The sequence below is a fragment of the Geotrypetes seraphini genome, chromosome 5 (assembly GCF_902459505.1).
Source record: "Geotrypetes seraphini chromosome 5, aGeoSer1.1, whole genome shotgun sequence".
In the NCBI taxonomy this organism is placed as follows: domain Eukaryota; kingdom Metazoa; phylum Chordata; class Amphibia; order Gymnophiona; family Dermophiidae; genus Geotrypetes; species Geotrypetes seraphini.
Genome location: NC_047088.1, coordinates 202000305 through 202018098, shown reverse-complemented (window position 1 = coordinate 202018098; position 17794 = coordinate 202000305). Strand labels below are relative to the sequence as shown.

At 40.3% G+C, this 17794-nt stretch overlaps 1 protein-coding gene across 2 annotated transcripts in view; it reads left to right on the top strand.

Annotated features, from left to right (window-relative positions):
- The window catches only part of GAD1 (glutamate decarboxylase 1), a 115414-nt gene that overhangs the window by 64150 nt on the left and 33470 nt on the right, over positions 1 to 17794 (top strand). For both annotated transcript variants that reach the window (XM_033947105.1, XM_033947106.1), the window contains exons 7-10: positions 744 to 856; positions 14425 to 14540; positions 14630 to 14709; positions 16298 to 16352. In XM_033947105.1, coding sequence (XP_033802996.1) covers positions 744 to 856; positions 14425 to 14540; positions 14630 to 14709; positions 16298 to 16352 — 364 coding nt within the window. The remainder of the gene's footprint in view (positions 1 to 743; positions 857 to 14424; positions 14541 to 14629; positions 14710 to 16297; positions 16353 to 17794) is intronic.

The following is a 17794-nucleotide window of genomic DNA, read 5'->3' as shown; positions in this document are numbered from 1 at the left end:
TTACTAAGCCGTGTTAGGGCTTTAACGTGCGTAATAGCGCGCGCTAGACCTTAATGCTGGCATTGAGCTGGCGTTAGTTCTAGAAGCGTAGCGTGTGGTGTAGCACACGGTAATTTCCTGCGTGCGCTAAAAACACTAGTGCACCTTAGTAAAAGGAGCCCTAAGTGGTGGCCACCCCTAGACCTTCAAGTGCACAAAACAAGCAATCTGTAATGTAGATGTCCACAGAAGCAGGTGTAAATCTCGACGTGATGCTGACAGATATAAATATGAATTCCGCTTCTGAAATGGCAGAAGGCATGTACTTTTTATCACCCTGCCTTTGTCCTGCCCAAAGCATGCCCAAACCACACTCCCTTTTCTGATGTACAAGTTTGAGTTTTTCTAAAATTGGGATTTAAACTGCAGGCATTATATTTGTCTAAGGGTTGGAGTGGCCAAGTGGTTAGAGCTGCTCGTTGTGACTCTGGGCAAGTCACTTAATCTCTCCTTTGCCCCAGGTATCAAAGTTAGATTGTGAGCCTGGGAAAATACTTAAGAGTACCTGATTACTATTCAGTTTATCGTAAACCGCTTTGGGTAAATCTCTTCATGAAAAAAGGTGGTTAATAAATCCAAATAAATACATGTTAGTTTAAATGAATAGGGCTTCTAAAATGATCCCCCCAAATGTTAACCAGGAATTGATAAAATTTGAAATGAAACTTGAGTGAATCATTTTCCTCTTCATTGATGATTCATAGGTTTACATATGAAATAGCACCTGTGTTTGTTCTAATGGAACAAATAACGCTGGGGAAGATGAGAGAGATTGTTGGCTGGCCGAGTGGAGAAGGGGATGGAATATTTTCACCTGGTAAGTTCTCTTATTTTTTTTACAAAAATGTACATTACTGAATTTTATATATGGGTTTGGGCGTATATGTGATAATTCTTTAAAGTCAGTGCTAACATGTCCATATCTGTTATGTGTGTAATATTTAGAATATAATATACAGTATAAATATACTACTTCAGTCATCCAGTTTCACAGAAGCTTTTACACTTCTTCAGAGACTTCAGCAATGCCACCCTTACTGGCTCAAAAATTCATTGCCAACAGGGATTTAAACATCAAGTCATCACTAGTCTCAATATAAATTAATTCAAAGAATCTCATAAGTAATCTTATTATCACTCTATATTATAGACAAATATATAGGGCTCCTTTTGCTAAGGTGTGGTTTAGCACTCGGTAATTTCGTGCTTATGCTAAAAACGCTAGCACACCTTAGTAAAAGGAGCCCTTAGTGTTTATAGACATTTTAAATTTACACCGCAGTAGTTTTAAAGAATCAAGATCGGGTAGTGGATTCTTCAACCAACATGGCTCATGTTTCGTGTAAAATATTCTTTCAAACTTTATTCCCTTTCTATACTGCTCTTGTCATCTCTTAGCTCTCTTCTGCAGTCCAAGATGCAATGAATTTTTGAGCTGGTAAAGGTGGCATCGCTGAGGTTTCTGATGAAGTGTAAAAGCTTCTGTGAAAGTAGTATATTTATATATTGGTTACTAAGTGGAAAGTGATACCAATGGCATAGTGAGAGTGAGAGGCACCTGGGGCAGTAGCAGTGGCACCCCTCCCCTCTTCACCCTCTCCTACCACACGCTTGCCACTTCCCTTCCCCCATACCTTTGTAACGTTCCTGGCATGAGCAACAACCCTCAAGTTGCTGTCACACCAGCATCGGCTCTTCCTCTGATGTCACTTCCTAGGCATGGGTACAGGAAGTGGCAACAGAGGAAGATCCAGCACTGGCGCGACAGAAGGTTGGGGGTTGCTGCTCGCGCTAGGAACGTTACAGAGGTATGGGGGAAGGGAAGCAGCACATAAGTGCGGCAGTGCGAGGGGGGTAGAGAGGAGGATGGGTGCCTGTGCCCTCACCAAAACAGCGCCCGGGGCAGAGTGATACTGCTTTTACAAGTTCTATATTGATAGCCTGCATTGATAGCGCTATATTGATAGCGCTTTTGACGGGTCACCAAAACAGGTGCCCTCATATAGAATCACCCTCACAGAGAACTTCTACCAAAGGTGCTGGTAATGGCACCTATTTCAGTTCTACTTTATAAAGAAAAGTATTTTTGGAATGCTAGTGTAAGTGGCAGAAAACATGTTTAAAGATATGGTACAGACGAAAACAAGAGAATTGACCCAATGATCTCCACAGACAAATCCAAGAAGAAACAAAAAACAATGTGGAGAAATGATGTTTCTGAGATGGACTTTATTACTATTAAAATAATATTAAAACTTGGCAAACCATATAAAAACCTCTAGGACGCAGTCCGCTAAAAGCTTTGGACCCTGGACCCAATACGGTCCGTGTTTCGACAGAATGTCTTTTTCACTTGGCTTTTTGAGCCCCTGTCCTACACACAGCTATTACGGATCAGTTTATTTCCAACTGGCATTTTTATCTACGTATCTTTACCATAGAACTTCATAGGGATCCCTGAAGAAGACATTCTGTCGAAACACGGACCGTGTTGGGTCCAGGGTCCAAAGCTTTTCAGCGGACTGCGTCCTAGAGGATTTTATGTGGTTTGCGAAGTTTTAATATTATTTTAATAGTAATATAGTCCATCTCAGGAACATCATTTCTCCACATTGGTTTTTTTACTTAAAGTATGGTATAATCACTGAATCACTGACCACCCTATAGCTTCTATAAATATCCACAGCTAGATGTGTGATAGAATGCATGTAAATTATAGGAGTCTATATTTATGCACCTAGATGTGCACCCTACCCATGTTCTACTCAAACTCTGCCCTCTTCCCAACTCCCCCCACCGCCATGTGCACGTGCCCGCGCCCCTTCCCCATACCTTTTTAACTTTGGCGCGAACAGAAATGACATCAGAGAAAGTGCCGAAGCCGATGCGGGCAGCAAGGTTGTTGCTGCTAGTGCCAAAGTTAAAAAGATACGAGGAAGGGACGTGGGCATGTGCGTGGGTGAGGGAGGAGTGGGAAGGTGCCGGCACCCCGAGGAAGACCACACCCATGGTGGACCGCCCCCCCTCCCTCACCCCTCCCCTTTACTATGGTACTGGGTGGCTCCTGTTACAATTACCTCATAATGCTGCTACAGTACTCCCCCGAAAGAATTTTAAAAAATCGCGAATGCGGTTTTTCGCCTGTCAAAAGGCAGGGGAGGCAGGAGCGTGCAGCTGAAGCACCTGCGGGTGAAGAAAATCACTCGCGGTCTGCTCCGACTGCCTCTTCCTGTAGTAAAGTCAGGCTACACCAATCAGGAGCTGCTTTGACACACAGCTCCTGATTGGTGTAGCCCAACTTTACTACAGGAAGAGGCAGTCGGAGCAGCCTGCAAATGAGCGAGTCCATGATTCGCGAACCGCAAATTCTTGGGGAAACACTGTATTTTATTGCTCAGCTTTCCTAATCCAAGCTCAAGGCAAGGTATCATCAAGTTCACTAGGTATTTCTCTCTGCTCCCGAGGGCTTACAATCTATGGGACAGATTCACTAATGTGTTTTAATTTAACATTCATTATTGTATGTAAACCCCTTTAGTCCCAATGGGGCCTATTTACTAACTAGAGAGCAATCTACTAACAGCAGGAGTCGTAGGAATGCTGTCAGTAAATGATCTCCCACGTATATTAGTTGTGTTAATATATCTAGGCATAAGTTTGTACCTGTGATGTGCCCAACCTCACAAGGGCTTCAGTAGGAAAAACTAGATTTGGACACTAGCTTTTCCATTTCTTAACCCACTGTGCTAACCTCTTACTATTCTACACCTCAATATTTTAGGTCAGGGCTTCCCAAACTGTGGGTCATGACCCCAAACAGGTTTGCACATGCCATGTTCATGGTCATGACCCTGGCCAGAGGTAAATAGGTGTGTCAGCCAGATGTACCTCAACAGGGTCACCAGGAATACTGTGGTCACAACCGTGAGATTGTGGCCAAACAGATATTGGTAAGCTCCATTTTAGGTCTATGAAGATGAAGGGCTTGTTCAAAGTATTCTCTTTCAAGAGGCACCTCAACTTCATCAGTTTGAAATACTGTCAGGTACAAAATCTGGTGTTCATGTTCTGTCCATGTGCTAATAACGACAAGGAGTTTTGGTAATGATCAGCACAGTAGCAATCTAATTCATTTAGGGGTGATTCACACAAATGTTTTGGGCATTATCCTGGATGGTAAGCTTTCCATGGATGATCAAATAAATTCTCTCATTAAAAAAGGTTTTTTTTAAAAAAAACTGCAACAATTAAGAACTACATGACCATTTCTAGACCCCTCTAGCTTTCAGACAATTTCTCAGTGATTACCTCACTTAGATTATTGCAATTCTTTAAATGAAAGTATTTCTTTGAAACGTCAAAGAAAATTGCAGTTGGTGCAGAATATGTCAGCTAATTTGAGGTGCAAAGAAATTTGTTAGAGTATCTCCTCATGTCAAAGAACTTCATTGGGGTTCACAGTCATTCGCGCGCAGGACAAAGCCATACCGACATTTGAGCCCAGACAATTGGGCGCACTCGGATTATTTCTCGGATTATTTGCCAGGTCAGGACTGTAGGGTTGATGGTTCAGCTGCTGAAACCCACATTCTCAGATGGCAGCCTGTGAGTGTCGTGACATGTGCTCCTGTGCATTGTCGTGAAGAAGCAGCACACCTGCTGTGAGTTTTCCTCGTCTTTTCTCCTTGATTGACTCCCGCAAAGTGATCATTGTGTTGGTATAACTCTCCACGGTTATGGTTGCCTTCTGTGGCATGAACTCCGGAAGCAAAACCACAGTCTATTAACCACCAAGTAACCACAAAGTTTATGTGTTGAATTAACTAGGTGCCAATCTAAATATGAGCTGGTGCCTGATTAATTTTCAGGCAGCAGGCACCTGGAAATTCAGTGCTGGGAGCCACACCAGAGCCATGCATTCCCCAGCATTGAATATCCAGAGCTAGTTCAGCCCACAGCTGGAAGTGGCCTGATCCCTCAGTTTATTTAGGGGTCCTTTCACTAAATTGTAGCAAAAAAATAGCCTTAGTATGCTCTTATGCTGTCCTTAGCATTTTTTTTGCTACTTCAGTTTGTCTGCGGTGTTCTTTGCTCACATCTTTAAAGACAATAGACTGTTTTCAGTCCAATTCTTTATATATGAGTTTGCAAACCATTGGACCCCTGAGGAAGGCGTGTTCGCCGAAACACGGACCGTGTAGGGTCCAGTTTGATTTTTATCACTGTATTTTTTATCATTGTACTTTTTTAATTGAATTTTCATGTTTTTATATGTCAGTGTATAATAAATTATCTCCAGAACATCTGCATCCACAGTTTTTTGTTTTCATCTTTTGCTGGTCTATCACACACACTAAGGCCATTTTTACCACAGTTGTAAAAAAAATGTCTTTTTTGTATTTTCTGCATTAATGGCCATTAGCATGTGGTCATTTTGTAAAATTATCATATGAGCACTTACTGTACCATCCATTTTGTAGGTAGTAATGGCTTATGTGGTATCTGTGTGCTAACTGGTTTGAGCAGGAATGCCCACTCTCCGCCCATGATACAAGACTCCTGAGTACATCTTGCAGTACTCCATTTTTTGATGCTTAATGTAGATTAGTAAAGGGGCCTCTTAATGACTTAAGCATTACAGTTGTCCCATGACCTGACCTTATATAGTTTTCACTTAAAGGTGAAACTGGTTCAGAGAATAATGGAAGTTCACCTAGATTTTTACTCCTATTGATAAGCCATCATTGGTGGTTTCAAAAATTAAGGGAGAAGTTGAAACCCATGCCAATGTGTCCTAATCAATTGAACAAAAAATCTAGAAATAGTGGAATATGGAAGACTAATTCAATTTTTTTTGAAACAGAAGAATCTCTTTCTGTGCAAAGTATGCTCTAAGTCAGGGATCTCAAAGTCCCTCCTTGAGGGCCGCAATCCAGTCGGGTTTTCAGGATTTCCCCAATGAATGTGCATTGAAAGCAGTGCATGCACATAGATCTGGGGAAATCCAGAAAACCCGACTGGATTGCGGCCCTCAAGGAGGGACTTTGAGACCCCTGCTATAAGATGTGCCTGTTCAATGGCGTTCAAGATCTTTGCTTGATATTTAAAATCACCTGTCATAGTACAAATTCTATGTAGTCATGGAAAACGACTTATTGGCAATTTTATATTTCAACAAGTAAGGGAGGAAATTATAGAATCTCAAAAGGTTGTTCTTTTCTACTTCCTTATGATATGAAATGTTATTCAATTTTTCATTCAAATGGGAATTAATATAGTACTCATCTCATTTACTAATTTTTCTTTTCTTTATCTCGTTCTCTTCTTTAATTAGTTCAATAACGTTCATATTATTCCTGTTTAAATGATATGAACATTAGTAAAAACAAGACTTTTTGTGCTTATAAAGAATTTGGCTTACTTGAGCTCAGACTGGACAAATTTTAGTCCTCTGAGGGTGGCCGCTGAGGTCCATAAGTTTGATATTTGTGGATAAATGATCTTGAATATGAGGAGTTTTGTTTGAAAGACTAGTCTGATATCCTCGATATGAATTGGTTTTCTAAATAGTGCTTTCTGAGTAGTTTCATAATAAAAACATTACTCCTTGACTATGAAATTCTGTCTTTTGCTTTTAGGAAAAGATTTCTCAGTTGAATGATTCTCTGAGGTCACCAAGTCAGGAGATAGCAACTGTGAACTACGGTATACTAGTGCTGAGATAAAATGGAAAAGTTTCCGAATGCAGTGATAAGGATGTTAGGTGTCTGCTTCTACAAATGCATAATGTTTCCTGTTAATTAGACCCTTGACATGATTAATTCTTCACACAAGTAATGTGTGCCTTGTTTAGCAATGAAGATTAATGCTTCATTATTAGAGGAAATAATGTTAATGACTGAAAGCATTGGGACAGCCTGTTTCAGCCATAGATGGTTCAAGCAGCCTAAGCTCTACTGTATGCATTTTGGGCAAGTTAGTTATAAAGGTGGGTTCAGTGCAACTGTATGATCTTTTTAATTGAATGGTATTCTAGCTGTTCATCAATACAGATTATTAAGGATCATAGTGGGGTGGGGTGGGGGTGCTGTTGCATTCTGCAGTGGATTACATAAAATGTCAACTAGAGATTACAGATGTAGTATTACTGATAATGCTTGACATTTCATCCTCTTTTGATAATATGATCATTCCATTTCTCTTGAGTGACTGGCTAATATTGGATTGGAACATACTGTAATGCATTTTGATGGTTTGCCTCCCATCTCTGATCTCATACAAGGTATTATAATAAGTGGACATTTTTTAGCATGGAAACTGTTGACTACTGGTGTTTCACAAGGTTATATTTTAGCTGCCATCTTGTTTAATATTTCTCTGTTTCCGTTTTGTGCTAAAATCATTGCTAATGACTTTGGTGGTCTATGCAGTTGTTTTCTATTGTTGGTTACTAATTCAGGCAAATAATAAAATTACATTGGCTATCACAGTGGATTGTACGCCATCAAGGAATAGATGGCCATAAACTGATATGCATTAAACTTTAAACAAAAAAAGCAGGAATTGTTCTCATTTCTAGGTTGTCTAAAATTATTCCTATATTTCAAGTAGGTGATTATACCATTCCAATTCAAAAGTCAGTAAGGAAGCTAAATTTATGTATTGATTCTCAGCTGTTAATGAATGATCAGGTAAGGTTTGTCTTTTTATAAGTTTCACCAATGCTGGCTTTTACAAAACTGCAGTAGAGCTTTCTACCAAAGAAATGCTCCAACGCTCATAGAATTCCTATGAGCATCAGAGCATTAACCTCACTGATCCATGGTAGAAACATCTTTGTAAAAGGAGCTCTAAGTGCATGATAAGCTCTTTCTCTCTCCTTAAGACTTTTAGAGCTGTTCTTCAGTCTTTTGTGTTTTCAGTGCTATATGATTGTAATGCCTTTTGTTTGGCCCTTTATGCTGGCATGCTAAAAGCTTTGCAAATAGATTCAAGTTTCCAGCTTTATAAATTTTGATATATCGCTCAGAGAGGTCCCAGAAGGGCAGTTTACCATAAAATATTTAAAAATATAAAATTCATGAAAGAAGAAAAATGATAGGAAAGAGGGGGAAAAAAAAGAAAGACAGTAATATAAAAAACAGCATCTCATCTGGCAGCTGGGTGCAGATATAGGAACCATATTACACCGGTGTTATATAATCTACAATAGTTTCCCATAGTTTGGCGAGTGAAATTTAAAATCTTGACTATGATATTCAAAGCTTAGTTGACAGATGCACTTATCATTACATTGGTGTCTTCTATCCCGCCAATACCTTTCAGTTCTAGGAGGTTTACAACAAGAGTTGGCCTGGCCATTTCTAGGGAAAATACATGATTAATAGATGTAGTTTGCGTTGGGATCTGTGGAGGGTCGATCAGGTTTAGTTAGATCATTTGACAAATTTCTTGAATAGAAAAGTTTTAAATTCTTTCCTGAATGTTTTGTAGTTGGCAAATTGGAGAGGTGGCTCGCATGCGGAAGGGAAAACTGAAGGGGACAGCAAGCCCTTGGTAGAAGGACGAGAGTTGAAAACCTAGAGTAGATTCCTTCTGCATGGCTCACAAACATGGGGAGAATACCCTGTTGTCCAGAATGACACATCTATTAACTAGAATAAACTTTATAAAATTACCCTGCACATACTGAAAGCAAGCTTTTAAAAAAAAGTATTTTCACTTCTCTCAGGCATGCAAATAAGAATGATCAGGGGAATTGTTCTGTATCCTTTGAGCAAGTGACCATTCTTCCCATCCTCCCTCTCCATCTGAAAACATTGCAGAAATTTTTTTTTATTAGTTCCTTAGTATGCGCCAAGTCCTATGTTAGGATGTGCTGAGCCCATTTACTAGTTCATCTTAGTAAAAGGACTCCAAAATAAGGTAAATATGAAAAGCTTCCAGAGAGTAACACAAGACTTGTATGTATATGTGTGAACTGGTGCATGTGGACATGTTTATGAATGGCATTAACAGAGCATCTGTGCTGAACCCTCCTGAGCAGGTCTCGAAGAATATTTGGTTTGGGGGGGGGGGACAAGGTCCCAAAAACTGAGCTCTTACAACAGTTATTACAAGGGGTTTCTACTAATCATTCTTCAGAGGCCAAAATGACTCTGGGTAAATCAGACTCTGGAGGAAGTAGGTATTCTTGCTTTCAGAGACAGCAGCGATTCCTAGACTGCTGGTGACATTTATTCTTTGGAATCCCTCCAAGCCTTCGCCCACCCAGCTTGCTCAGCTTTTCTTATAGAGATTGACTTATTTATTTTACAGGTGTTCTGCTTGATATATCTTGTCTCTTGGACAAATAGTTTACTGCTGATTCATATAACTGGGTAGGGCAGTCCTCTTTTCTCTAGCTGGATTTCACAAACTTTCCTAGTCTGAGGCTTTCAAGAAGCCTCACTTATTGCAGCTGACCCCACTGCTTTAACATAGTAAGATTTCAATCTGTCATGTTAAGATCGGGGCAGCAATGCTGTCTGTGGCTGGCGCTAAGCTTTGGAATGCGCTGCCTGGTATTTTGCGATTCTGTGATGTGGAGGATGAATTTCAAGAAAATGTTGAAAACGCAACTATTTGTCAATGCCTTCCTGTGCTAATGCTTTTCTCTGTTAATGCCTTCCTGGTGCCTGTTAACGCCTTTTGGGGATTTTGTGGCTTTATCCTGGTAGGATGAATTTAAAGAAAATGTTGAAACTGATATTGTCTGTTAACGTCTTTCTGTGTTTGTTTTCTTGAAATATGATCAGATATCGTTTATGGAGCCTAGGTTAATTTGTATGTCATTTTGTAAACTGCATAGTTATTATGCGGTATATAAATTTTTAAATAAATAAATGATGGCAAATAAAGGGGATAGAACTTGATATGCCGCCTTTCTGTGTGGTTTACACATTCAAAGCAGTTTCCGTATTTTAGACAGGTGCTTATTTTGAACCTTTGACTTGGCTCAGAATCACAAGGAGCTGCAGGGAGAATTGAACTCACAAGCTCAGGATGCCGAGGCAGCTGCTCTAACCACTAGGCCACTCCTCTACTCTGTAACCTGCACAGCCCATCCAGTCTGCTCAACAAGGTGGCCACAACAATTCCCGCAACTCTGTGCAGGTTGCCCGTCTTCATGATAAAATATTGGTATCATAAACAGGGCAGTCGGCAATTCACAACAGTGCCAACCACACATAGACAGCTTTATTTGATACAGTCTTGGAAGATTAGTTTTGTAATCTTGGTTGAAGCATAATCACATTCATTGTCAATACTTGATTAAAACAGCAATCCAGTGATGTTACAAACTGACAACATTGTACTCTCTATCAACCTAAAGATGTATTCCCTACCCCACCCCTTCGTACATTCATAACATATTCAAGAAAGGTTTGGACAATTTCCAGGAGGAAAAGTCCATAGTCTGTTATTGAAAAAGACATGGGGTAAGTCACTGCTTGCCCTGGATCGGTAGCATGTTGCCACTCTTTGGGTTTTGGCCAAGTACTAGGGACCTGGATTGGCTACCATGAAAATAGGCTACTGGGCTTGATGGACCATTGGTCTGACCCAGTAAGGGTATTCTTCTGTTCTTATGATCTAAAGTATGCATCCTTGATCTTGATCTATCCTTATTATTTTTGGGACACAAACTGTAGAATATAAAAGACAACTTTCCACATATACACCAATATTTGGATGGACAGAACTTTCCACATATACACCAACTTTCCACATATACACCAATTTTGGGTGGACAGAAGAACCCTTCTCCACTCCCTTCCCCACCCCAGAACGATTTGGTCTCTTCCTCTCCCTCCTCAGCTAACCCACAGGCCATCATCTGGTTTCTCAAGCCCCCCTCCCATTGCATTCTTTTTAAACATCAGATGTTCACCAGCAGCGAGCAATGACTGATATAAACTGCTTGTGCTGGCCTCACAGTATTCCCTCTAATGTACTCCTGCCTATGTGGGAACAGGAAATTGCATCAGAGGGAAAGCTGTGGGGCCGTACTGAGCAGTTTTTATTAATTGCTGCTTGCTGCCAGCAACGATCTGTTATTTAAATGATACAGTTGGGACAGTTGTTGGGAATTTTCAGCTGGCAGGGCTTGGAGAACCCTGCCAGCCACATCCTATGGGTGAGATTGAGCCCAAAGTGGATGGGCCTGGGCCCACCCATGGCTATGCCACAGATATAGACACGTTCCTCCCAAGTATGCACGTGTTTTGTCTGTGTTTATTAGACTGGAAACTTCAAGATGCAAGCATTGTCTACTGTGGGTCCGATAGTGGCAGTGGCTTTTAGATAAAGTATCAGCAGTGATGCTTTAGTTTATTTATTCAGTGGCACTATAAGGGCAGTTCTGTAACTGGGCACTTAATTCATGTCATGCTTTTAACCTAGAGTAGTGCTCAGACTCCAAAGATGGATTGTAAGAACTCAATATGGGGACAAGCCCCTGTAGAGATTCTTATGGTATCTATCATTGCACCATTTTGTGGTTAAAGGTAGTTTAAAGTATTGTTAAAGCCTTGTTCATGATTGAATTAGTCCATAAAGAAGCGTAATGTCCAATAGTAAATAAACTTCAAATTGATAATCTCAAAAATAGACTTAGCTTGAAAAATATCAACAGCAAGTGTTCAGCTGGGTCCTGACGCGTCAGGACCCAGCTGAACACTTGCTGTTGATATTTTTCAAGCTAAGTCTATTTTTGAGATTATCAATTTGAAGTTTATTTACTATTGGACATTACGCTTCTTTATGGACTAATTCAATCATGAACAAGGCTTTAACAATACTTTAAACTACCTTTAACCACAAAATGGTGCAATGATAGATACCATAAGAATCTCTACAGGGGCTTGTCCCCATATTGAGTTCTTACAATCCATCTTTGGAGTCTGAGCACTACTCTAGGTTAAAAGCATTTAAAGTAGCTTAATTGGTTCCTTTACCAGTGTCAGGATATTATTGACCTTTAGGAACTTCCTTCTTATATCTCCCCAGTCGTTTATATTGTGAACACTTAATTCATGTGCCACATGGCTGCTTAAATCAACTGAGACAATTCTGTAAAACCATCTGTAAGTAGCATGGGGGGATTCAGTAAGGGCCTGATCCCATAACGGCACCTAGGGAACTGGCACCTACCGCGTATCATTCAAAGTTAAGCACTGTTTATAGAATCGCACCTAGTGGCGCCTAACTCAAGTTAGGTACCAGTAGGTATCAAAAATTTAGGTGCTAGTATATTAGACCAGGGTTTTCTTGGCCTAAAATACCAGCACCTAACACAGTCTATGCCTAAGGTTACAAGATATCCGGATTTCCCCAGACATGTCCTTCTTTTGAGGACTTGTCCGTGGGTCCAAATAGCTTTTCAAAGCCCGGCACTTTGTCAAGGTTTTGAAAAGCTTCCCGACAAAATTGCATCGGGAAGGGGCATCCACGCATGTGTGAACACATGCAGTGATGTTACACGCCCGCATGGATGCCATCTGGGGGCAGTGCTGGGGGTGGGCAGAACAGGGAGTGGCAGAGGTGGAACTGAGCAGTCCTGGGGGTGTGTCCTTGGGTCCAGATTTTCCCAAAAGAAAATCTGGTAACCCTATCTATGCCCAAACTCCGCCCCTAACCACACCTACTTTTCAGGTAGGCATGGATAGGCACCTTGACGTAGACACCTACATGGTTCTACCAAATTAGACGTCTACCTGAAAATTAATTTTTTTAAATTAGTTTTTCATGGAGCTGCTCAATTAACAATGTCAATTGAACCAATTAAAAAATTAAGTTAAAGCACCTAGATACAAAGGTAACTGGATACAAAGGATACTGCTAACATAATTATTGAAAATTGGCCAGCACTGTTGCTTTAATTTGCATAAGGTTCAAAATATAGATGAATATAATTTATGGTGACTGTCTCTGGAAATTCCTCTTATGTGGGTAAATGATTGTCAAAACTGCTGATCATTCACAAAACTCCCTATACAATTCTTTATGTGTGTGTAGATACAAGGACCTGTTTTATTAAAGTTAACTGAGACCCTGCATGTGTAAGGACTGATTTTCTTTCCTTAATACCTTAATCATAGCACTTAAATGATATATACACCTCATGAGCCAGATGTGTTAAATATTTTTTTTTCCATTCTTTGTTCCAAATCTGCTTTGATAAACCCCCAGTCAGTCAATTTTTTTTTTAGTATATCTACAATGAAGATGTATGAGGGAGTTTTGCATATACTGGACCTCCAAGGTGTGCCAATAAATCTAAACCACTAAAACCAGACAAAACAACCCCAAGTCAAGCAAGACAAGAAAACAAAGCTAAGTGGGGAATAGAACTGTGCACATCAACCTTGGTATCAACAAATTTATTTAATGTATACACAGATAAAAACTAAACACATATATCAATACACTTGATTATCAATATAATAATAATAATAATTTATTTTTTGTATACCGCTATACCAAAAGTTTGAAGCGGTTCACAACAGAGTAAAAAATACATACGATCAATATATATTAAGTACATTAAAAAGGTCAAAAAAATGCATCAATTAAAAGTAGAAAAGCAAGAGAAGTAAACAGTGCCACAACTAAGATGTAAACATGTTAAACAGGCATGTCTTTAGCAATTTTCTAAGTCAGAATAAGAAGTAGCCTCTAGTATAGGTTTTCCCAGCCATGTATTCAATTTAGCGGCCTGAAATGGTAGCATTCTATCAAAAAACTTCTTATAGTGACATGATTTTAGAGAAGGGTAATTAAATAAATTTATTCTGCGTGTATTTTTGTTAGAATAATTCAAAGAAAACTGAGAAGCAAGATAATCTGGTAACATCCCAAATACTGCTTTGTAACAAATGCAGCAAAACTTGGAACAGGACTCTTGACTCTACTTGCAACCAATGAAGTTTTTGTATATTGTTATATGTGTTCAGTTTTTATCTGCGTATGTTTGTTTATGTTTATTAAAATCTTTATAGACCGCCTATATGCCAAAAAGGTTTACATTGTAACTTAATTAGATTTGTATACATTAAATAAATCTGTTGATGCCAAGGTTGATGTGCACAATGCCATTCCCCACGAGCTAATACATCTGATGTATTTATTGAAAACTCGACTGACTGTGGGGTCTCTAGAACAGATTTGGGAACCACTGGTTTAGTAAATTGGGCACCTTGTCATTTAGTGACATGAGTTCTCAGAGTACTTGCAGCCATTTGATGGCCCATTGGTGTCCCTTCCTTTTTAACATGTGGCAAGAGGTAACTGATCAGGTAATCATGTTTTGTTATCCAATGTATCGTGATGCATGTTGTACAGGGGGAGCAATATCCAACTTGTATGGCATAATGGCAGCTCGCTACAAATATTTCCCAGAGGTGAAGTCCAAAGGCATGGCCGCAGCTCCTAAATTGATCCTCTTTACCTCAGAGCATGTGAGTTCCTATCTCTGCTTCTGATTTTCAGTTCAGATCCCTTGTACATTGACTTCAGCTCTTCAGCATCGGTATTTCTCTTCCTGCAGAGTCACTACTCCATAAAGAAGGCCGGGGCTGCGCTTGGGTTTGGCACAGAGAATGTGATTTTGATAAAATGCAATGAAAGGTACAGTGAATAATCAGTTGATGTATTGATGGGGCAATTCTATAAGGGAGTGCCTCCTTTTGGGCTCACTGGTGCAGCACTGGGTGTGCCTATTCTGTAATTTGGCAACGTTGTGCCACAAAATGTGCATGCCTGCAGTTAAAGTGGCCATAGACTCAGTGTAAATACAGGTGTGTAAATGCATCAAAGGCACGCTTGGGTTTTGGGGGAGCAAAAGGAGGCATTCTTCTCCCTACCCCCACCCCACAGATTTCATAGTCACTTGCTGCTGCCTACTACTGTGTCACTCTTCCTATTATTACCTCCTTCATAGAAAGCTCTGTTGGGTAATTCAAAAAAGGATTATGACGCTCCCCTACCCTGGAGTAATTCCTTCCTATGCTACTGAAGGCACATGTAACTTATAATATTGTGTAAGGTATATGTATACTTGGGAGGCACACCCATGTCCCACCCATGTTTCTCCCATGTGTACACCCTCTTACAATTTCATGCAGTCCCCCAGATACTATATATAATGCCCATATTTGTGTGCCCAAATTTGTATATGCTCCCCAGATACGCGTGCAAACTGAATAACAAGCTCTGAACCATCAATAATTGAGGTTAATTGGCACCCATTAGAATTTGTGCGCACATCTGGCTGCGTGCTATTCTTCAGGGCAGGGTGCCTAGCTCCCATAGCATGTATCTAAAAAGGAAATGTGGCCGTGTCAGAGACGAGCCAAAAAAATTGCACGCATACTTACAGGGTCAATGTGCCCAAATTGGGTACCAGCATTCACACCAGGTTTCATCTGACGTAAACCTGATGCCCAAAGTTTGGGCTCAGGAATTGGCGCTAACCTCAGTTCTATAAAGGACGCATACTTTTTATAGCGTTTTGCTTACTGGCAATCTTTTTTGAGTGTGATTTATAGAATTTCTCCCTATAGCACTGAGGGCACTTATACATATAAGTGCTACTCTACACAGTATTTTCTTGCATTTACACTGGTAAAGGGATATACAACTGTAAGCACCTAGTTATGGAATTGCCCTTTAAATGCATTCATCTGTTAAATTTGTTTTCTGGTGTTTAAGGACTGTGGTGCAGGATGTCTAGCTGCCAGTGGTGTGCGGTCAAGGCCTTCAGGGGATTCACCCCACCCCCTAAAGGACCTGAGGGCACTTCTCTGAATTTGATTAGTCATGCAGGCAACAGGCAGACACTGCTCAGCCAATCAAATTCACATCAGTACTGTTGGGGCCTTCAGGGGGTTCGGAGAATCCCCAGCCCAAGAGCCTCTTTGTTTGATGCAGTTTGACTGGTTGAGCAGGCTGCCTATTCAACAAATCAAACTGCATCATGCAAAAAGTACACACAAAAAATAAAAAAGCAGGGCTATATAGCTGGGGGATTCACTGAATCACACCACTTACAAAGATTCAATGAAAACCCTGAAAGCACTCTCTGATTGCCACTGCTGGCTGCTAATTGTCAGTTGACAAGAAATCTCATTAAATGATTCCTATGATGGTCAATGGTCTACTATACCGTTCTTTATTTTAGTTTTTTCATTCATGTCTGTTTCTGCAATAATTACAGGGGGAAAATAATACCAGCTGATTTGGAAGCAAAAATTCTTCATGCTAAACAAAAGGTGTGTTTTTGTTCTTCTTCAATACAACTAAGTCCTTGAAAGCGACTTTTTTTACAGCTTATTTTTCCTAAACAATGATGAATCAGTAAAATATTAAAGAACTAAAATGAGATACACCAGCATTGATAATTCCAGAGAATATTATTTTAATTATAGAACTTCATGTTGATGTCCCATTTAGTTAATGAGATCAATTCTATAAAGGGCAATAACATTTAGGTGCCAAGAACTAGGCACTAAGCTGTATTCTATAATGGCACATATGCATGCCAAATCTGTTATAGAACCTAAAACGCAGATGGGCAACTGATCGACAAGATCCAAAATAGACAGCAAAACAGCAGATCGATTAAGACCATGCAAATTGTCTTTATCATATAAAATGCCAAAATGTAATTTACCACACATAAAATCATAAATACATAAATGATTAAAAGCTTTTAATTATTTATGTATTTATGATTTTAAGTGTGGTGAATAAATGTTGGCATTTTATACAACAAACAATTTGCAAGGTCTCATAACGATCTGCTGTGTTGCTGTCAAATCCGTTATAGAATATTAGCGTAAGTCCACAGTAATGATCACAACTTTAGGTGTGACCACAATTCGTGGCTTGAATGTGGCATTAAGGAGTCTAAAAGCATCTATTTGATAAAGTACATAAAAATTTAGTTGGAACACCCCTAAAGCACCCATCCCTCTCCCATATTACCGCACACTTTAGTTCTGCATGAGAGAAGTTAGGTGCATAAATTACAGAATAGCGACCCGATTTCCCTACGACCAGATTCACTAACCTCTGTCCCGATCGTCCTCCGATCCGCGTATGCAAACGAGGGGGAATGGCACTTAAATGCAGGCAGGAAGCGATTCACTAAAATAAAAAAGCAACAACAATTGGACTGGCCGATCCAAAAATAAGTGACTGCTGAGGACCAGTCGCTGAGATCCTTTCCGCCCTGCCTGCCTTCTGCTGCCCAGCTCTCTGCCCTGCATCCCAGAATCGCCTCTTCTCTCCTGCCTGCTCTGAATCTTCTCTCCTCTCCTGCCTGCCCCGAATATCCTCTTCTCTCCTGCAGCTGCGAGATGCGCGTGAGGCTCAGTGGCGTGCTGGCTGCACTACTGCGGCTGCTCGTTCATGGTGTGACGGAGGTGGAGGTTGCCATTTCTACAAATATATACAGGGGGTTGGTTGCTTAGTAGGGGCTGAAGGCTGACAGAACACTGCCACAGAAGACACGCAGCAAGAGGAGCAAAACAAAACGAGACAAGTGTGAAAGGATCTTAAAAAAAAAACACGCTAAAGTGTGCGGATAGGATAATATTATAATAGTAATGTCCTCCCACTAAGGCAAAATAAGTAATACAAAAGGCAGAGTGCGGACTCTTAAGCATGCACAGACCATCTACAGATGGTCTGCGCATGTGTTGGGATCACT